At 49.4% G+C, this 22,292-nt stretch overlaps 1 protein-coding gene across 2 annotated transcripts; it reads right to left on the minus strand.

Annotated features, from left to right (window-relative positions):
- Window positions 1-425: 425 nt before the first annotated feature.
- LOC104874150 (zinc finger protein 469-like) lies at window positions 426-10,230 on the minus strand. 2 transcript variants are annotated; one of them, XR_783669.2, is made up of 3 exons: window positions 9,395-10,230; window positions 1,622-1,702; window positions 426-1,020 (listed from the first exon to the last, which is right to left on the minus strand). XR_783669.2 is itself a non-coding variant. In XM_019210212.2 (3 exons), the coding sequence occupies exons 1-3, from the start codon at window positions 9,465-9,467 to the stop codon at window positions 618-620; spliced, it is 561 nt and encodes a 186-aa protein (XP_019065757.1). In that variant the 5' UTR covers window positions 9,468-10,230; the 3' UTR covers window positions 426-617. The 2 variants fall into 2 exon arrangements, 1 of the variants encoding a protein (XP_019065757.1); XM_019210212.2 differs by having other exon boundaries at window positions 1,622-1,706.
- Window positions 10,231-22,292: the final 12,062 nt, after the last annotated feature.

A 22,292-nucleotide genomic window follows, 5' to 3' on the forward strand; every position in this document is an offset into this window, starting at 1 on the left:
CTCCGACCAACCCGACCTGCGCTCGGGAGCTCTCGCCCGTCTGCCCCGAGCCGGCCCGATTGCGCGCACCTGGGACCTGCGCCGTCCAGCGTGGACGTCAGCCCTGCACTGAGCTCGGTCTCTAATTCTGGTCTCGTTACCAAAGAGATGCCCGCGTACAATGTGTATTGAGCCCGGCTGTAAATAAACAAGCTGGCCTTGAACTCGCTGCGTAGCCCCCGCTGGCTGGACCTTGTGGCGATCCTCCTGCCTCAGCCCCCCGCCCCCGGGTGCTGGGGTTACAGGCCTGCGCCACCACGCCCGTCCTACCCGGGTACATTTTTAAGTGTAGAGTCATCGTATTGCAAGCGTGAAAACCAAAGAATACACTTTCAATCTTTCCACATGATCTCACGGAGACGCTAATACCTACCGCTCAGCAAGCACATCTACTCAGCAGCGCGGTGCCCTGCGCCTAACTTGCTGTGAAATCTCTACTTTCCAAAAATCCTAATTACGTAAATGCCCTTATTTCCTGTCGTCCTATGGATTGTGACTGCATTTTAGCATAAATCTAGAGCTAGATGAGATGAGGCTTGGCCTTACGGGATTTTCCCTTTGCATTGCTTTTGAGACTGTCACCCAGACCTGTCTCCAACCGCTGAACTCGGGAGGCCTCCGCCTCGGCCTCCCCGGTAGCTGAGATTGAGGTGGGACCGCAGCTGAGTTCTTTCTGGTCGGCTGTCTGCGCAGAACCTGGGGAATGTCCCGAGGAAGAAAGGTTTTTTTGGCCCTGGAAGTTGAAACAACACGTCCTTGGGGGATGGGGGGCTGCTCAGGACGGATCCCAGGCTTGCGGATCCCAGGCGTGGCGATGCCAGGGGGCTGATCCCCGCCGCGGGGCTCCTCCAGGTGTAGCGTGTCACTGCCAACTCCTCCAGCCTGTGAGCGAGCAGCTGCTGAGCACCTGCTGTGTGTTCCGGCCGCGCGAGCTCTGTGAAGACTGCAGAAGAATTTCCTTCGGAGGAGTCTACAATCAAACTGAAGGAAACAAATCTTTAAAACAATTGGGGCGGGCGTGGTGGCACACCCGGTAAGCCCAGCACAGGAGAGGCTGAGGCAGGAGGGTAGCCGCCAGTTTGGGGCCAGCCCGAACTAAAGAGTGAGACCTTGTCACAAAAAAACAATCGGGAAGCAGTTAAAGGCAATCGTGTATGGTGTTTACTTGCTTTCCACTTCATTGTTTTCTTTTCTTTTTGAGACAGGTCTGGTTATGCAGTTCACTCACTATGCAGCTGAACTCACTATGTAGGCCAGGCTGACCTCCAACTCACGGCGATCCTCCTGCCTCCACCTCTTGAGTGCTGGGATTACAGGTTTTTGCCAGCGCACCCCCAGCTAGGATTGCCAAAATGTATTAACTGAAAAATCAAGTGTTATATTGTATAAACTTTTAAAAAGAACGTCCGTGTCTCCTTATTATGAATAATCTGTTGCTTATAACTCATCCATTCATAACACGTGGACATTTATAACATGTACTACATTAAATTCTAGAAATATAAATAATTCCTTGGTTTAATCATATGGGAAGACATCCTTTAAAAAAATCATTTTCAGAGCCTGGCAAGATGGCGCACACCTGTAATCCCTGCGTTCAGGAGGCCGTATAGTGAGAACACTGCCGCCAGTCCAAGCCCAGCCTGGGGTATGCAGCAAGACCCTGTCTCAAGAAAAAAATTATTTGTTGGCACAAATAAGATGAAAACATGGCAAACCACAGCAAAACTTAATTCCCTGAAGCAGCTTTTACTTAAACCAAATAAGCCCAGTGTGGTGGTGCACATCTGTAATCTCAGCACTGTGGAAGGCTGAGGCAGGAGGATCACAGGTTCAAGCCCAGGCTTGGCAACATAACTACTCAGCAAGACCCTGACTCAAAATAAAAAGACATGGGGACGTGGCTCAGTGGAGAGGCCTGGATTCAACCCTCAGTACCGCAAAACAAACACACAGGAACACAAACAGCCAAGTAGAATGATCAGCCAATACTAAATGATGCTTAGCAAATCAAATTATGTATAGAATGAGAATGATTTACCCGTTTACTATGCAAATAACTAAAATCCTTGTTTTTCTTTTTTTTTGTATCAGGGATCGCACTCTGGACCTTGTGCTTACAAGGCAGGCGGTGGAACCCCTGAGGTAAATCCCCAGCCCTTTTTCTTTCTAAAAGAGAAAAAATTCTAAAATTACCTTTATCAGAGATTTACAAAAAAAAATAAAATTAAATGTTAAAAAAATAAAAATCTAAAAGAGCCCCTGGGTGTCTTGTTTGATTTCGTTTTTTTGGTACCAGGGACTGAACTCAGGACCTTATGCTTGTGAGGCAGGTGGCGGAACCACTGAATGAAATCCCCAGCCCCATTTTGTTTTGTTTTTGAGACTGGGTCTCAGTCGAGCCCCAAAGTTCATTCTGGGCAACATAGTGAGACCCCCGCCTACACACACACACACACACACACACACACACACAAACTATTGAGCTAGACTAACTGGGTTCAAAATCTAGCTCTGAAGAAAAAAACTAGCTCTGATATTTATTGGCTGTGTGAACCTATTACCTAATCTCTTTAAGTCTGAGCTCTTTATTTGTCAAATGGGGATAATATTACTTCTTCATAGAGTGGTTATGGGAATTCAATGTTAGTACCCCTGTTGTAAAGCTCTTTCCATTTCCTCAGTATCAGTTATTTGTCTCTTCATTATTCTAGCCGAAGTCACTGCACCAGTACCTGTACAATAAATATTTGTAAAATGAACGAGTAAATAGATCCAGGGTAAGCTGCCTTTCTGTGCGAACATTAACTAATTGACTCAAGAATTTTTTTTTTGTAATGTGTGAGCTGGGCATGTTGGCACAGGCCTGTAATCTCAGCATTCAGGAGGCTGAGGGAGGAGGATCAGGAGTTCAAGATCAGCCTGAGCTGCTACAGGGCAAGACCCTGTCCCAAAAAACTAAAGTTTTTGTGGAGGGATGGTTCTCACTGTCTCTCATTCAGAGGTTTTTGTTACAAACCGCAAGTGAAAGGTGTAGGGGAAGCTGCTTGAAGAGTTTCTCCTAGGCGTGGTGGCACACGCCTGTAATTTTAGCGCTTGGGAGGCAGCCGGATCACCACCATGAATTTGAGGTCAGACTGGGCTACATATCGAGACCCTGTGTCAAAAAAGAAAGAGAGTGCATACCAGTAGGTCGTGGAGAGGTGATGGCCAAACATTTCCAAACTTCACTGAAGGACAGGTTCAAGCCCCTAAGTGACACCCAGGTAAATCCATGGGACCAAGGCCCGGCAGAGCCAGGAGTCAGTTTGCTGAAAACTGAGGCCTGGGAAAAAAACCTCAGGGCCTCACCCTGCAAGGCAAGGCTCTCTACTGCTAGGCTGCATCCCAGCCTCAGGCAGAGTGGCTTCAAATCCTCAAAGAAAAACAAGCAGACCCATTGTCCCCGGAATTCTGCGTCTAGAGCCAGCACACTCCAGAGGAAGGGAAGAAACGCCGGGTGTGGTGGCACACACCTGTGATCCCAGCACTCAGGAGGCTGAGGCAGGAGGATTTCTCTGAGTTTGAGGTCAGCCTGGGCTGCATAGTGAGTTCAAGGTAAGCCCGATGACACAGTGAGACCTTATCGCAAAACCAAAATAAGAAATAGACAAAGAAATGTTTCAGGTTCTTTAGGCCCTAGAGAAATGATACCAAATGGAAATTCAAATCTTCAGGAATAAATTGGAAATGCAAAGTATTCAGATAAATAGAAAACACTACTGTTTCTGTTAATTTCTTTCAACTATGATTGTTTTGGAAGCAAAACATTTATTGGCACACTTTAGATATATGGCACTAACACTCATCACAAGGAATCTGCACCAATACATGATACATCTGCCCCTTCGCTTTTTCCCATTCTCCCCTCCCCTCCACCCCCATACACAAAAGCTTTGTTTCCCTTCTTTCCTCCTCCCCTCTCCCTTGTTCCCTTTCCCATTTGAACACTCTCTTCCCATTTCCCCACACATTAAATATCTGATTATCTAAAGCAAAAATGTAGCTGGGCGTGGTGGCGCACGCCTGTAATCCCAGAACCCCTAGAGGCTAAGGCAGGAGGACTGCAGGCTTGAGCCCAACCCGGGCAATTTAGCGACTCAGCAAGATCCTAAGGGCTGGGGATGTAGCTCCTCAATGCAAAGGCCCTGGGTTCGGTCCTCAGTACCAAGAAAAAAGAAAGACACTGTCCCCTAGGGTTAGAGCTCTGCTAGGAGGCTGAGTCAGGAGGGTTGCTGTGAGTTTGAGGCCAATTTGAACTACATAAGGAAACCTTGTTGAGGAAAAAAACCCACAGTTCAGCATGAGCCCCAGGGGCCGATGCGAAGGTGGGAGGTACAATGCAAGCCCACGAGTGAACCCTGAAAATAGGTGCAGAGAGATGCAGCTGGGACTGACAGCGGAACTCCAAGGTGCAGCACAGGCTGTAATGCTCCCAGCCTGGGTTTGGTCCCCAGCAGTGCAACAAAAGCAACAAACCTTAATGTGAACACAACCTTTATTTCATCTCATTTCATTTTTTTTTTTTTGAGACAGGGTCTCGCTAATGCAGTTCAGGCTGGCCTTGAACTCACTGTGTAGTCCAGGCTGGCCTCAAACTCATGGCGATCCTCCTGCTGCAGCCTCTCCAGGGCTGGGATCACAGGTGTGCGCCACCACACCTGGCTGTGAACACTTCCTTTAAAAAGCTGTGTTAAACCAGGCGTGGTGGTGCATACCTGTAATCCCAGCATTTGGGAGGCTGAGGCAGGAGGATCACTGTGAGTTCCAGGTCAATATCAACTACATGGTGAGACCTGTCTCAAAAAACAAAAACAAAAACTGCTGTGTTAGAATGAATTTTAAAAAACAAACAAACAAGGGCCAGGCGTGGTGGCGCATGCCTGTAATCCCAGCACTCAGGAGGCTGAGGCAGGAGGATCGCTGTGAGTTCGAGACCAGCCTGGGCTACATAGTGAGTTCCAGGTCAGTCTCAACTACATAGTGAGACCCTGTCTTTAAAAAAAAACAAGGGCCAGGGATGTAGCTCAGCAGCACAGCGCCTGCCCGACAAGCGTGAGGCCCTGGGTTCGATTCCCGGTACCAAAAAAGAAAAGTGAAAAAAAAAAAGACCAAAAAAAAAAAAAAGCCCCTAAAAAAAATCAAACAAGATCACCTCCAAGCGACCCTCTCTGAGTATAAAGACACGAATGTGCTATTGGGGTAGCAGATTGCAGTCAGTCTGGCACTTTGGAAAGGCTTTTAAACTTTGCCTAGCTCAATCACTACACCTGGAGGACAGGAAATAATTATACTTTGTCCAACACTGTAGCAGTTCAGATAATTAAGTGATTAAAACAGACTGTGCAACTACGATGTGACGGCATAATCATTTCCTTATGATAATTACCCCTTCTGTATTGCTTCATCCCTGTCATCTCATTATTTCTCTTAGAACGGGCTTGATTTCTTTTCTTCCTCGCAGCCCCATGCTGGAGACGGAACCCAGGGCCTTCTACCTGCTAGCCAAGCTCTCTGCCACTTGCTACAGCCCCAGTCTTTTGTTTTGTTTCATTTTGTTTTGCTTCTGAGACAGCGTTGAGACAAATTCCCCAGGCCAGCCTTGAAGTTGCCTTGAAGTCTTCCTGCCTCAGCCTCCTAAATGTCTAGGATTACAGGTGCATGCCACTGCTCCCAGCCCATTGATATTTTTTGTTTCTTAAAACTCCAACCTGTGACGATCCTGCCTCAGCTTTACAAGTGCTGGGATTACAGGTGTGCACCACCATGCCCAGCTAACACCAATGGTTTTTAAAGTTTTTGTTTGGTGTGTGTGTGGTCTTTTTTTTTTTTTTAACTACAACAACTACTACTTTATTATGGGGAGGATCTGCCGGTCTGTCTCCTAACACAGGAAAGCCTTTTTTTTTTTCTTTTTAACAGGGTCTTGCTATATTACCCAGTCTGCTGTGAAACTCCTGGGTTCAAGCAAACCTCCTGACTCAGCCTCCCGAGTAGCTGGAACTACAGGTGTGCACCAATGCACTCAGCTTCAATGGTGTGTTTCAAGAAATAAATGCAACAGCCGGGCGTGGTGGCTCACACCTGTAATCCCAGCACATGGGAGGCTGAGGCAGGAGGATCGTTGTGAGTTCAAGACCAGCTTGGGCTACATAGTGAGTTCCAGGTCAGTCTCAACTACATAGTGAGACTCTGTCTCAGTAAAAAGAAATGCAGGGACAGGGATGTAGCTCAGTGGTGCTGCCACCTGCCTTGTAAGTGCAAGGTCCGGAGTTCCATCCCCAGTACAAAAAAGAAAAGAAAAAACTAAATGCCGGCTATGGTGACACACACCTGCGATTCCACCTCTCGGGAGGCTGAAGGCAGAGAGATTTGGAGCTCAAATCCAGGCTGGACTATATAGAGAGATCCTGTTTCTAAAAGCAAAACAAAAATCAAACGAACAGAAAGGGTAACAACAGCTACACAAATAAGTGGTTAAATAAAGATTACGGAAAAATGAAGCCGCCATCCTGTTGAATGACATTCTACTCTGCCTTTTCTGATGGGATCTCACTGGCTTCTCAGGCTGGTCTCGGACTCCAGGCAGGAGGCAGCTGAGGGAAAAGGAAGGCTGGGTCCAACTTCAGAGTTAAACATTAGCCAGGACCAGGGAGCCCAGGCCAAATGCCATGAAAAAGGCAACTGGGTCTCCCACAGGAAATCCCGGATGTTCGCTCAGCGCCTGTGGCCACCCTGGGCCTCTCCCACCCCATCAGCCCGTCACTGACTGTGGTCATCATCTGACACGTGGGCTCGGGCCACTGTGACAGTTCCTCTGAGGGCCTTCAAACACCACCATCACCACCCCAGAAGGGCCACGTCCAGCCCTTGTGGGCAGGAGTCAAACCTAAAATCAAACCCTCACTGGGCGTGGTGGCACACACTTGGAATGCCTGCACTTGGGAGGCTGAGGCAGGAAGATCACTGTGAGTTCCAGCCAGCCTGGGCTATACAGTGAGTTCAAAGCCAATTTGAACTACATAGCAAAACCCTGTCTCAAAAAACCAACAAAAATTAAAGAAAAGAATCAATTGAAGGAAATGAAAGCCACACACCAAAAGACTCCTATTATTAGATTACTAACAAGAAGTGAAAGTTGCCTTTTGTTTGTTTTTTGGTAGCAGAGATCGAACTCAAGACCTTGTGCCTGCAAGGCAGGTAGCAGAACCATTGAGCTAAATCCCTGGCCCTTTCCTTGGTTTTTTGAGACAGGACCATGCTGTGTAGTTTAGCCTTACCTTGAACTCATTATGTAGCCCAGTCTGGCCTAGAACTCTCATTGATCCTCTGGCTTCAGCCTCCTGAGTGCTGGGATTACAGGTGTGTGCTACCACACCCACACCTGGCACTACAACAATTGTTATACCAATTTAATGCGATCTGATCAAAATTCCAATAATGGGCCAAGGGTTTAGCTCAGTGGTTCCATCACCTCCCTTGCAAGTACAAGGACCCAAGTTCTATCCCCAGTACCAAAAAAAGAAAGAAAATTCCAATAGTGTGTCTCACAGAATTAGAAACAATCCTATCTTCCACCTGCCTTGCAAGTGCAAGGTCCCAAGTTTGATTCCCTGATACCAAAAAAAAAAAAAAAAAAAAAAAAAAAAAAAGCTGGGCATGGTGGCTCACTTCTGTGATCCCAGCACTTGGGAGGCCAAGGCAGGAGGATCGCTGTGAGTTGAAGACCAGCCTGGGCTACATAGTGACTTCTAGGGCAGTCTCAACTACATAGTGAGACCCTGTCTCAAAAAAGCCAAAAAAGAAAAAAAAATCCTGAAATTCATTTGGAACCAGAAGAGACCTAGAATAGCAAAGGTAATTCTGGATAACAAAGGCAGGGCAAGGGAATCTCACAATTCCTGACTTGAAATTATACGACAAAGCCTCTGTGATTAAAAACAGCATTGTACCAAAAAGAAAAAAAAAAAAAGGACCAAAAAGGACCCAAGAGTCAATGGAACAGATTAAAAGATGCAGAAACAACTCCAGACACACTCGGCCACCTCATTTCTGATAAAGGAGCCAAACACCCTCACTGGAGGAAACATAACCTCTTCAAAAAAAAAAAAAAAAAAAAAAACATAAAAAAAAAAAAAAAAAAAAAAAAATTAAAACTAGGGCTAGCTCAGTGGTTCCACCGCCTGCCTCGCAAGTGCAAAGTCCCAAGTTCTATCCCCAGTACAAAACAAAAAAAAAAGACCCATATCTCTCGCCTCACAGTGTCAGAATTCTTAACTGGAGCTGAGACAGGGCTTTCAGAAAACTGCAGGAACTCTGCCTCAGCCTCCTGAGTGCTGGAGATTACAGGTGTGCACCACCAGAGGCTTGGCAACAATTTTTTGTTTTTTTTTTTTGAGGCAAGATCTCTCCAAATTGCACTGACTGGCTGACCTTGTGATCCTCCTGCCTCAGCCTCCCAGGTAGCTAGGATTACAGGTGTGAACCCCTGCACCCGGCCGCTCAATAGTGTATTCCCCTGACATGTATACACTGTCTTCAATTTCAACCAGGAAAACCTATCCTTTCGGAGTAACAGTCATTCTAATATTCATGTGTTTTCATGGACTCCTCTAATGTGGTTCAGTGTTTGGGTTTTTTGTACTTTACAGCATTGTCTGATTTGGCTTTTTGTGCTTGCCTAGAAGGGAGGACCTGGAGGGTGTAGGGATCATCCCTGCCCGTGCCTGTCTGGTGCCTGAGGAACAGACAGAGGGTGGCGTCTTCCGGTAGCCCCTCTGGGTGGACCCCTCTCCTCGGGGCAAATACGACTTGGCAAGGGCAGTGCTGGGCACTGAACACAGGCCCTTCACCCTCAGCACATCCTGGCCCCCTTTCTATATTTTTTATTCCCTTTTTAAAATTTTGAGTCAGGGTCTCACTGAATCACTAAATTGCCTTCAGTCCTCCTGCCTCAGCCTCCCGAGCGCAGGAAGTACAGGGGTGCATCCGCCCCCAGGCTGTGACAGCTCACCGGAGTGGAGCTCACTGCTGACCGCAGCGGGGCCTGAGGAACCCCTCCTCCTCCTCCTCCTCCTGCGCCACCTTCCTCAGGGTTCAGCTACTCCCGTTCTACAAGGCCCACATTAAACAGATCAGATTGTAAGATTTGTTTTTGTTTGTCTTCGCTGACACATTTCTCAACATGTGTAGCTGATTTTGCAACTCAGAGTTTCCTGTGGGGCAGTAGCGTCCCGGGAGCCTGTACTTACTGTGAGAAAGAAGACAGGGCAAAAAAAAAACCGTCCTGAATACGTGGACTGGGCAGGCAACTCACCTGCGCTCGCTGTCCCGTACGGTGTCACCTCTAGAAAGTCTGTCTGTGTGAAATCAAAAAGCCGACAGTTCATCTAAGTCATCCGTGTGGTGGACAGTGGCGCTCACCTGTAATCCCCAAACTCAGGAGGCCGAGGCAGGAGGGCCGCAGACCTCCGTGCTCCACCCCCACCCCAGCCTGTCCCTTTCCTCCCAGGGTGCAGCCGGGCTGGGCCTCCTACTGGCATCGGCATCCGCCCCTCAGTCTGGGCAGACTGACGTTTGGGCCTGAACTGAAGAAGTCTGCAGAAGCCACTTGGCTGTGAAGCAAAAAAATAAAAAAGCCTAACTGTTTCGGTTCCATTTTACTCTGTCAGTTACAGGGTTGGGGATGGAACCAAGGCACTTGGCCCTGAGCTACATCCTCAGCTCTTCCTTGTTGTTTATTTCGAGCCAGGGTCTCACTAAAGCACCAGATTGCCCCAGATGGGCTTCAACTTGCAATCCTCCTGCCACAGCCTCCCAGAAAGCCAGGATCACCGGCCTGCACCAGTAGGCTTCTTCCTCTTTCTTTCTGGCTGAGCCCAGGCCTCCCGCCTGCTGGGCGGTGTCCTGGGGCGCAGCTGCAGCCCAGCCCGGCCTCCTTAGTCATCCGTGGACTTAGTCACCAGCAGCTGGGTGGGACAATGACAGCAAAATGCACAGGGCTTTGCCTGCCCGGGAATCCTGCGGTCCTTCCTAACCTCTGCAGCACTGGCTTTGATCTCGAAACTCTGGGAAGAAAAGTCCAGAAGGCCGAGCCCTGGCCCTGAGGCAGAGGGAGGGCCGGCTCGGTTCCCACTCCTCTAGCTGTGAGGACCGCCCTGACAGGTTTGTTTTTTTGTTTTAGTGTCCTCACCGCTCCGGGGCGTTTGTTATCTGCAGTAAATTCACAGTGCTGGCTGGGGCCTCTTCTCCTCTCCCTGACCCCCCAGTGCTGAGCTGTACCCCCAGCCCTTTCTATTTTATTATGAGACAGAAGCATGCTGAGCTGCCCAGGCTGTTCTCCTCCTGCCTCACCTCTGGAGTAATTCCCTGCCTCGTTTTTATTTTGTTTTGTTTTTGAAACAGTCTCTCTATGTCGCTCAGGCTGACCTTGAACTATGTATCCCAGGGTCTCAACCTCATGGCGGTCCTCCTGCCTCAGCCTCCAGAGTGCTGGGACTATAGCCCTGCTCCACCATGCCCGGCAGTTCCTTCCCATTTCTAATGCTACTTTCATCTATGCAATGGGCTAATTTATGCATAATAATCACAGTTCTAAATTCCTCTTTGCCAAGTTAAAAGTGTCTTACATTGCTTCGCATAGGACAGTAGCATGGACCAGTGATCCCAGTGTGTGGGAAGCAGAGGCAGGAGGATCTCCTGCGTCTAGTTCAAGTCCAACCTGGGCAACACACACAGACCCCTTAACCCCATCTCAAAAAAATAAAAAAAAATGTAGGGCCAGGGATTTAGCTCAGTGGTTCCATTGCCTGCCTCACAAACGCAAGGTCCTGAGTTGTCCCTGGTACCAAAAAATGTAAACAAAAGGTTAGCCTCAAATAGGGAGGAGAATCCGATGCTGTGGCTTCATTTCCTCAGCTCTGAGACACCTCAAAGGGTCAAAGACCACAGCTCACTGTTAATAGCTGGGGTTTTATCTCTGAAGTTTACGAAGTTCTAAGCCACAGGAAGTTTACGACCGTTCAACCCCTGACCCATGACAGCCGCTCCTTTATCCCTGGAAAATTCCAGTTGCGCCTTGGGGGACAGCGATGCCGCGGTGTTGCTCTGACACTGGCAGTTTTCGAGGGATTATCTGAGCCCCGCCGACCCCGGGCCGCCGCGCCCCGCCGCTCGATCGCGTGGGTTGAGACTCGGCCTCACGACGCAGCCGGGGCCAGCCTCGGATTCTCAGCCCTCCTGCCTCCCACGCGGCGGTGTAGCAGGCGCGCACCACCCTGTGCTGCTGTCCAAAACGTTTTCTATAATGCAAGATGACTCCTGGATACTGGAGGGTTGGAAATTTCTTTTTTGTAGTACTGGATACTGAACTCAGGGCCGCTCCATCATTCGCTGCACCTTTACCCCCCTTTTTAAATTTTTTGAAAATCTGAGATAAGGAAAGTCTCAATCACTTCCTCAGGTGGGATTTGAATTTGTGATCCTCCAGCCTCAGCCTCTCAAAGTGCTGGGACTGGGCAACTCACATTCTGGTCCCCCTTTCTCTCAATAAATTTTTCCTACTCTTAACAAAAAAAAAGCGCTGGGATTACAGGCATTCACCTTTGCACCTGGCTTTAGTTTTAAAAATTTAGTATGCGGCTGGTAGTGGTGGTGCATGGCTGCGATTCCTGCACTCAGTAGGCTGAGGCAGGAGGATCACTGCGAGTTTGAGGCCAGCCTGGGCTACATAGCAAGATCCTGTCTCACACACACACACACACACACACACACACACACACACACACAAAATAGAAAAAAATTAATGTTCAATCTCTAATACTCATATCTGTGATTATGCAAATATCATATTTTCTTATGTTTTGTTTAGTTTTTTTGTATCAGGAATCGAACTCAGGACCTTGCTCCTACAAGGCAGGCGTGGGAACTGCTGAGCTAAATCCCCAACCCAAGATTTTCCTATTCTACCAGTATAACTCTAATGGTATCATAAGGCCAGGAATTTAGCTCAGTGGCACCACACCGTCCTCTCAAGCGCAAGGTCCCGCATTTGATCCCTGGTACAAAAATTAATCATAATACTAGTATCATAAAACAAAATTTCAGTTGGGATATTTTGTGTTGTTTGCGATATTGGGGGTGGAACCTGAAGGTTCTCTCTATGACTGAGCTCAGCTCTTATTTTTTATTTACAGACCTCACTAACCTGCCCGGCTGGGACCCTGAGTAGGTGGGTTTATAGGCAGAAGCCACCTGCTTCTTTGGTTTTAAATTTTGAATTCTGAGAGCCTAGAATTCATTGATTCTTTTTTTTTTTTTTTTTTGGTACCGGGGATTGAACTCGGGTCCTTGTGCTTGCGAGGCAGGCCACTGAACCACTGAGCTAAATCCCCAGCATTGATTATTTTTTTAGAACTGGCTTGACAAAAAAAAAATTTTTTGTGCCAGGGATCGAACTCAGGACCTTGCACTTGCAAAGCAGGTGGCAGAACCACTAAGCTAAGTTCCCAGCCCCTTGCTTGACTTTTTTTAGTACCAGAGATCGAACTTGGGACCTGTGCTTGCAAGGCAGGCGGCGGCAGAACCACTGAGCTAAATCCCCGGCCCTTCTTGACTTTTGATGGGTGTTCTTAGATAACAAATAAGTAATGTTTGTGGCCTAAATAAATGAATGCTTAGTTTAGTGATCTTTTTGGATATGAAATAGGGTCAAAAATAACCAAAAACCATCTTATGGCTTTTTGAGATAGGGTCTCACTATGTAGGTCAGGCTGGTGTTGTTTTTTTTTTTTTTTTTTGGTACCAGGGATCGAACTCAGGTCTTTGTACTTGTGAGGGATGCAGCGGAACCACTGAGCTAAATCCCCAGTTCATGGCTTTTTGTTTTCGTTTTTTTGTTCCCCTGGTACTGAGAATTGAACCCAAGACTGTATCCCTAGCCCTTTTTTTTTACTTCTCTTTTTTTTTTTTTTTTTTTTTTAAAGAATTGAACGAAATGAGCAAACACCAGTGGCCACATTTATTCAGGGAAGTGACAGCGAAGAGCGGAGGAGAACTGGCTCTGTAGAGCAAGCTTGGGCAGAGTAGGAGAAGGGCCGGAAAGGGGCACCCTGGAGGCAGCAGGGCTACCTGGAGGGAGGCGCCGGAGCTGCGTGTTCTTTTGATACGAGGTCTTACTAAATCGCTAACTTGTCCAGGCTGGGCTCAAAGACATGATTCTCTCGCCTCGGCCTCCCAGAATGCTAGGGTCACAGGTGTGTACTGCCACACCTGCCTCCTGGACGAGTTTTGTCTATTTATGTATTTATTGATTTATTCTTGTTTTCTGTTTTTTTATATATATATACAGGGTCTCACTTTGTTTTATTTATTTATTTATTTTGGTGTTTTTTTGAGACAGGGTCTCACTTATGTAGTTGAGACTGACCTGGAACTCACTGTGTAGCCCAGGCTGGTCTTGAACTCACAGCGATCTGCCTGCCTCAGCCTCCCGAGTGCTGGGATTACAGGCGTGCGCCATGACGCCCAGCTATAGGTCTCACTTTGTATTCCAGGATGGCCTTGAACTCCTAGTGATCCTCCTGCCTCAGCCCCCTGAGTGCTAGAATTACACGTGTGTGCCGCCACACCCAGCCTTGGTTTTGTTTTTTCATCAAGTTTATTGGTACTTTAAAGGCACAGTTACATTCATCTTTGGGATCTTGTACCTTTACATGATGTATCTTGCTTCAGCCTTAGTTTTTGTACTTTTTTTTAAAAAATGCAAAACATTCATTGGTACGTTTTAGATACATATGATAACATTCATCATAGGCAATTTGTACCTGTGCATGATATATCTTGCTTTTTTTCTCATTCCTCCTCCCTTCCTCCCCTTTTCCCTCCTTTTTTAAAAAGTTTTTGTACTTGTAAAAGGTAGAGGAAAAATAAAAATAAAAAAGGGAATAAACCCAGGCCTGGTGGTATACCTGTAATCTCGGCACTAGGGAGGCTGAGGCAGGAGGATCACTGAGAGTTCGAGGCCTCGCTACATAGTGAGACTTTGTCTCAAAAAAAAAAAAAAAAAAAAAGGGGGGGGGGGGGGGGGAGTTTCCAAAGATGAAATGTCTGTAGTCAGACATGGTGAAGGCACTCATCCCAGCTCTCAGGAGGCCGGTGCTGAGTCCGCGCTTTGAAGCGGAGGCAGAAGCGCTGCTCATCCGCTGCGCCGCCTGGCTGCGCGCTGGAGAGGGGTGGCCCGCGTGGCGGGCGCTCGAAGGACACCTGTCACCTGCGTGCGCAGCCGCGTTCCTGATACCGAGAGCCCGGGACGAGGAGCTGATGCACATTAACTACTTTTTTTTTTTTTTTTTTTTTTTTTTTTTATTTTTGGTACCCGGGATCGAATCGGGTCCTTGCCCTTTCGAGGCAGGCGCCAGAAACACTGAGCTAAATCCCCAGCCCTAACTACATTTTAAAAAACACGATTCGATGCTATCATTGTTGTGTTTAAATACATGTCATGAGTCCTACGAGACAAGGTCTATTTGGTTCGAGTATTGAGGATTGAACTGAGGACCTGCACACAGCCGCCTCCCCAGCCTTCTTTATTACAATTATTATCATCATGGTCATCATCATCATCATCATCATTATTATTTGGTTTTTTGAGACAGGGTCTCACCATGTAGTTGAGACTGACGTGGAACTCACTATGTAGCCCAGGCTGATTTCAAACTCACAGCGATCCTCCTGCCTCAGCCTCCCGAGTGCTGGGATTACAGGCGTGCGCCACCACACCGGGCTATTTTATTATTTTGAGGCAAGATCTTGATAAGTCACTAAACTGCCTAGGCTGGGCTTTAATTTGTGATCCTCCTGCCTCAGCCTCCCAGAGTGCCAGGATTGCAGGAGTGCGCCGCCTGCCCGGCTTGCTGGAACATTCCTTCGCAGATGCTGAGGGAGGAAAAAGTGGTGAAGCCTGCGGTCCCCGCTCAGAAATGCTTCAGGAGCCCAGGTGCCGTTTGATAGCTTTCTAATTGGCCTTTTTAGTCATCAGCCAAGTTCTAGTAAAACTCTACCGGCTTCAGTTCGAAGCCCCAGGGGAGCTCGGGGCCTTAAACCCAGCGACTGCAGAAGAGGTAAAGCAGCAGACTAAAGAGACGATTTATTAGAAGGTGGGGAAGAGAGGGCAGAGAGCTGCTCTGGACGCTGGCGCGGCTCTGAAAAGCTGCAGCTCCTACAACTCGCGATCTTCGGCCCGCAGAGGCTCCTGGAATCTGATTGGCTGCCTGGCTTGTCTGTCATCCTGACCTTGGCTTTCTTTGGCCCGGGCTTGTCCTTGGCTGGAGGGGCGGGTTATGGGTGGGGCCTGTGGACAGGTAGGGTAAAGGATCAAGGGAAGGGGACGTGCGATTCTTAGGTTAATCCAACTACCCCAGACCCTCGGGAGGAGTTTGGTTTCTTTGTTTTTGTCTTTCACCGGAGGCTGAAGCCTCCTTTACGCTCCATTAACTTTTTTTTTTTTTTTTTTTCCCAGTATGGGAAACTGAACTCAGGACCTTGCCCTTGCCAGGCCGGTGCTCCGTTAACCTTTAACTAAAGCCGATGAGGCCTTCATCCTATCTTTTCCCTATCTGTGCGGAGGGGGGACACCTGTGCCTACGGAGTTTACTCTGTAAACTCTCTCTTTTTTGCTTTCCCAGAACTAGGGAACAAACCCGGCCTTTTTTATTTTTTATTTTGCGCCGGTCTCGCTAAATCAATCAGTTGCCCAGGCTGGGCTCGAACCTGTGACCCTCCTGTCTCAGCCTCCCAGGGCTGGGGTTTCAAGCATGTGCCACCACACCTGATTCATAGATTCTCTCTCATGTTATTAACATAATAATATGTCCACTCCCTAAAACAAATTAGACGGGAGAGTAGGGTGTGGCAAAGCTGGCTGAGGAATTGCTGCACTTCATCTTGGCCAAAAGGCCGAGATGGGGAAGTAGGTGTGACCTGATGACTACAGAATCCCAGGACACAGCAGGAGGATTCCCAAAGCCCTGCGTGTGCACTTCTCGCGAGAATTTGAGCAGGTTTTTGACAGGATGGCCTAGACCTGAGATCGGCCTGAGGAGTGGTAATAAACAAAGGACAGTGTGCACTGGGGTTTTTTTGTTTGTTTTGTTTTGATTTGTTTTGTTTTATTTATTTATTTTATTTTTGTTTTGGTTTTTTTGAGACAGGGTCTCACTATGTAGTTGAGACTGACCTGGAAGTCACTATGTGTAGCCCAGGCTGGTCTCGAACTCACAGCGATCCTCCCGCCTCAGCCTCCCGAGTGCTGGGACTACAGGTGTGCGCCACCACGCCCGGCTGTCTTATTTTATTTTTTGAGACAGGGTCTCTCCTATGTATTTCAGGCTGGCCTTAACTGCTATGTAACCCAGACTGGCCTCAAAAGCAATTCTCCTGCTTCAGCCTCCTGAGTGCTAGATTATAGTTGCGCACCACACCTGGCCACCCTGAATTTTTGCCACTGTGTTCTCCCCACCCCACACCAGGAATCGAACTCAGGACCTTGCTCTTGCCGGGCAGGCACAGAGCCACTGAACTGCATCCCAGCCCTGCCCCGTGTCCTCTTACCTGCTGGCCTGCCCTCACTTCTTTTCCTACTTTTACTCAGCCCAAACTCGGCTCTGCACAGCCTGTTTCTCTTCCTACCTTTAATAAAACCTTGCTAGTGCTTGTGCTTGTCTTGACCAATTCTTTGTTCGGGACAGAAAGAACCTAGAAAGCGCCTCCAGAAGGGGACTCCAGCACCCCAAAACCTGCTGACACTGCTCCCAGTTTACCAGGAGGAGGTTAACACTACAGATGAAGGGCAGCTTTACATTGGCCGGGCTAAGAGGAGGTACTAGGCCCCGAGGGTCTGTGCACAAATACAACACAACAAACCAGTCTGAATTCTGCAGTTGACCGAGTCCAGGGTGGCGGCGCGCACCTGTAACCCCGCTACTCAGAAAGCTGAGGTAGGAGGAAGGCAAGTTCAAGGTCAGCCTGGAAAATGTAGCGAGAACCTGCTGTGAAATAGAAATAAAGAAGGCTGGGAGCTGGGAGCTGGGAGCTGGGAGCTGGGCGCGGTGGTGCAGAGTTCAAGGTCAGTGGGGACAACATAGCAGACCCTGCCTCAAATTAATAAAATCAAAAGCTGGGGCTGCAGCTCAGTGGCCTGGGCCTGAGATGCAGCTCAGCACTCCCTGGGTTCAAGTCTCAGCACAGTAAACATTCCTGGCAGCCCCAGAGCCCCACACTTCAGGTTGCAGCAGTCCCCCCTAGGCAAGTCTCTGCTGGAAGCCAAAGATCGCTGCTCAGCAAGACCTGGGCCACCAGTGCGCTGAGACGGAAATCTGCCTGCAGTCCTGTGGACCACAGGATACTTTGGGGGTCACACTTCCACGGTGGAAGGTGGGGTGCTGTCCGGGGCGGAGAACATGGGGTGCAGGGGGCCCGTTGGGTGGAACGAGTGGAAGGACACGGCCCAGGGCCACAGCTCTGGGTCTCTGTGCCCCAAAGCCACGGCGAGCCGGATGTGTCTGGCACCCAGAGCTAAGGTCTCCCTGCCTCTGACCTGGCCATTTCCGGCCAGCTTCCTGCAGGCACAGCTGCACATGATTTTTTTTTATTTTTTTGGTACTGGGGATTGAACTTGGGTCCTTGAGCTTTTGAGGCAGGCGGCGACACCACTGAGCCAAATCCCTGGCCTGTCCATACAATCTTTTATGTTACTTTATTTTATTACTTTTGAGACAAGGTCCCACAGAATCCAGGCCAGCCTCAAACTCGAGGTGATCCTCCTGCCTCAGCCTCCCAAGTGCTGGGATCAGTCGTGCCCGGCCACGTGCACACAGCTCCCTGTTCAATCATTCATTTGCTCTGTCTCAGCCACTTCTCCACTGAGCACTGGTCCGATGTTAGGCTCAATACTCCATGAACTCCAAAGAGAGCTGGCCTTGGTGGTGTACACCTGTGATCCCTTCACTCCGGGAGGCTGAGGCAGGAGGACCACAAGCTGGAACCCAGCCTGGGCAATTTAACATGAATCTGTCGGTGTTTGTTGGAAACATGGGATGAAGCTCAGTTCACAGGTGTTAACAGCAGGTCTCCAAAGAGTTGACAGAGGCAGACACACAGTGCCCAGCTAGGTCTAAGCATTCCTCCCAAAATACAAAAAATGCATGTTGAATTGGGTTTTTTTTTTTTTTTTTGGTACCAGAGATCGAACCCAGCTCCTTGCACTTGCAAGGCAGGTGGCAGAACCACTGAGCCAAATCCCTAGCCATTTTCCCCAATTTTTTTTCCTTGGTACCAGCGATCAAACTCTGGGCCCTGCCCTTTCTAGGCGGCACCACCCAGTTAAATCCCCGGCCCTTATTTTTGTTTTGGTTTTTTTTTTTTTTTTTTTTTTTTTTTTTTTTTTTTTTTTTTTGGTACCAGAGATCGAACCCAGCTCCTTGCACTTGCAAGGCAGGTGGCAGAACCACTGAGCCAAATCCCTAGCCATTTTCCCCAATTTTTTTTCCTTGGTACCAGCGATCAAACTCTGGGCCCTGCCCTTTCTAGGCGGCACCACCCAGTTAAATCCCCGGCCCTTTTCCTGAATTCTGATCAAGCCTGGCCCGTTTCCGCTGTGTGATTACTGCCCAGCCGTCCAGGGCTGCAGCTGGCCTGGCCTGCATGAGCGCCTGGCTGGGCTGAGGGACGGAGGGCTCCACTTTGGGTGGGGACAGGAGCATCCCAAGTTTGAGCTCAGCCCGGACAACTTCAAAATTTGCTAAGGCCCCACCCACCTGAGGAAAGAGAAGAAAAGGCAGGGGAGGGGAAGGAGAAGAGAGGAAAGCAAGAAGTCTGCGGTGCAGCTAGGCAGGAAGGCCCTGGGTTGAATCCCCAGTACCAAAACAGAAACGGCCCCGTAGGGTCCACCCTGGGGCACTGTTGTGTGTCCCCGACCTCGGGACCTCTGCCTTTAGATCCCATAGCTGGGAGTTTTTCAGCATTGCTATTTCCGATCCTCTGGCACAATCTTGCAGGGGTCAGGGGTTTAGGTCAGTGGTGCTGCTGCCTGCCTCGCAAATGCAAGGACCCGAGTTCAATTCCCAGTACAAAAAAAAAAAAAAGTTATTGTTTTTCAGACTCTAGAGCTAATTTTGCATTTTATTTTATTTTTGCATTTTAGTCTAAAGTCAGGGGGGTTAAGAAAGTCATTTTTGCCCAGTGCCACGCCCCCCAGCCATTCCTTCTGGGAGTGGCCGTGTAGACACAGGTCAGGGAGGGAGGAGGGCGGTGTGGGCACGACCTGGGGGCTGGGCCACGTCCTCCTGCGGCCGGACGTCCTGAGTCAGAGGCCGCTGAGTGTGAGTCACCCCGGCTTCCCCGGGTTCCCGCTGCCTCAGCCTCCACGGCACCGTGTTAGGATGAATCACCGCGTGGAGAGGTACACAGCTGCTGGCCCTTGACAGGCCCAGAAGAAGAGTCAGGATCTGAGTGCCGCCCTGGTCGAGTCTGTGTCTGCCCCCGGCTCTGCGACCTCTCGCTTTCGGGAGAGGCTGGGACTGAGGCCTGTGTGGTGGGTGGGGTTGCCGTGGGAAATAAATAACTGGCCCATTGGCGTTGGGCGGCTCTCGGCACCAGGGCTACACTTAGGGGACTTGAGACCCGGCCATTTACAAGATCATGTCACTGCCAGCCCTGCATTCAGCTCCGAGCGTGTGCTCACCCGCATTTCCCTTGTGTGTGTGGTGGTGGTGGTGGGGTTGAGACAGGGTCTCCCCGCATAGTTCAGGCTGTCTGGAACTCAAGGCGATCCTCCTGCCTCAGCCACCTGGTGCTGGATCACAGGTGTGTGCTGTGCCTGCCTCTTCCCCATGTCCTCAGCCCCTTTAGCTCGGGTTCATCCGACTATTCAGATCCTCTGGTAGTCAGCCCTGCTCTCCTTCCTCTTCCGTGGAGGAACCAGGACTCGAAGGCCGAACGCAGTGCACCGTGGTCTGCCCACACGCAGCTCCTGCCAGTCATCCTAGACAGGAAATTCTGCTCCTCTGCCTCAGAGGCTCCATTTCTATTATTTATTTATTTATGTATTTTGGTGTCAGGGATCAAGCTAGGGTCCTTGTGCTTGCAAAGCAGGTGGTGGAACCACTGAGCTAAATCCCCGGCCCTCCATTTTTATTTTTTAAGTACAATTTTTTAGAGACAGGGTCTTCCTGTGTAGCATGGACTGGCCTACTCTCAGTGATCCTCCTGCCTCAGCCTCCCCGGTGCTGAGATGACAGCACATCCAGCTCAGAGGCTCTGTTTTACTGTGTGGGTGAGAAGTGAAGGCAGTGGGCGTGGTGGCGCAGGCCTCCATCCCAGTGATGTGGGAGGCTGAGGCAGGAGGACTGAATGTTCAAGCCCAGCATGGACAATTTAGCAAGACCCCGCTTCAGAAAAAGAGAAGGCCGATGCACGAGGTGAGAGGCCGCAGCTTCTCTGATGGTCAAACAAGCCGGCAGCCTGCAGGATGAGCTTACCAGACGGGACAGCTCCAGGCTCTGCGGTGTGTGAAGCCAGCACACTGCCTTGGACACGCGGCTCCCAGGCTGCGGGCTGGGCCGGGCCTGGGCTGCTCGGCTGGGGTGGCCAGGCGCAGTGATTGTGTGCGGCGGCAGACACGTTACTGCTGTTGCCCTCGTGGGGCGTGAGCGGGACGGAGCTGCGCCGCCCTTTGAGAGTGGACACTGGCTCTGCTATGCAGCGTGGTCCGACAAGCACAGGCCTGTGTTTGTTTTTTGAAACAGGGTCTCACTATGTAGCCCAGGCTGGCCCTGCACTTGGCAATCCTCCTGCCTCAGCCTCCTGAGGGCTGGGATGACAGACGCGTGCCACCACAGCCTCTGGGAGCTGAATTTAAACACCTGTATTTCTGATTTCTTGAAAGTGGAACAGGGCTGCAGAGCAGCATTCTAATGGCCCCGCGGCTGCTGGTTCAGTGTTTGCTGCACTCCCGTAACCCTGCTCCAAGGTCAGACAGCGGTGTCTCGGCTGGAGCTCACTCTGAGGGACAGTGTTCAGGAAGCTTCGAAAGGTGCACCGGGTGGTGAGCTGGGGATCGAATTTGGGTCCCTGCGCTTGCAAGGCAGATGGTGGAACCACTGAGCTAAATCCCCGGCCCTAAAGGGGGTGTGCTTGGTGCTGATCCCTTGTAGGAAAAACAAGGAAGGCACACGAGGATGTGTTATCTCTGTTAAGGAGTCGGGAGTGTTTCACCTGTGAACAAGGCTCAACTACTTTTCAAAATCACTTATCAATAATTGCCACTTATTTTGAGGTTAATATGAGATTGTTTTCATTGTAAGACATCATTTCTTCACTATAAGAATTTTTGTTTGGGGCTGGGGATTTAGCTCAGTGGTTCTGCCACCTGCCTTGAAAGCGGAAGGTCCCAAGTTCTAATCCCCCCATACCACAAACAAACAAACAAACCCCCCCAAAAGAATTTCTGTTTGATCTCAGGAATGTTGGTGGGTGCTTCTCATCCCAGCACTGAGGAGGGTGAGGCAGTAGCGTTACCATGAGTTTCAGGCCAGCCTGAACTATACTGGGACCCTGTTTCAAAAAGAACCAAAAAAATTGAATTTTTGTTTGAGACAGAATCTTGCCACGTAGCCCAGGCTGGCCTCAGAGTCACCTGGTTTGTGCCTTAATTTCTTTTTTTTTGTTGTTGTTTGTGTGTTTGACTTTTGGTTTTGGGAGACTTTTTTGGTATCAGGATCAAACTTGAGACTTTGCACTTTCGAGGCAGGCAGCGTGACCACGGAGCTAATCCTGGGCCTTCTAAGAATGTTTTAGAGAGCAGCGTCACGAGGTGAGGACAACATGGGTCAAACGAGGAGCACCTCTAGGATCACAAGTGCAGCCTCTTAGCGGTATTGATTGATCTGATTGATATGTGGGTAAGGAATCCCTGACGAGGGCGCAGGGAGGCAACAAAGGCATTCTTGGGAAGGGCGGTGGGAGGTGCTGCTCCCCCACCTTGGCTGCTGATGCCTAGCTGGACTTCCAGGTGATACTGAGTATAGTGTAATCTCAGATTAGGATTTATCCCTCTGGGCTGCATGTAGGCCTGGGCATTCAGGCTTTACCTTTTTGTTTTGTTTTGTTTTTTGAGACAGGGTTTCACTGTGAAGTTGAGACTGACCTGAAACTCACTA

This window comes from Fukomys damarensis, unplaced genomic scaffold, assembly GCF_012274545.1.
Source record: "Fukomys damarensis isolate Sample0158 unplaced genomic scaffold, DMR_v1.0_HiC HiC_scaffold_27, whole genome shotgun sequence".
Lineage (NCBI taxonomy): Eukaryota > Metazoa > Chordata > Mammalia > Rodentia > Bathyergidae > Fukomys > Fukomys damarensis.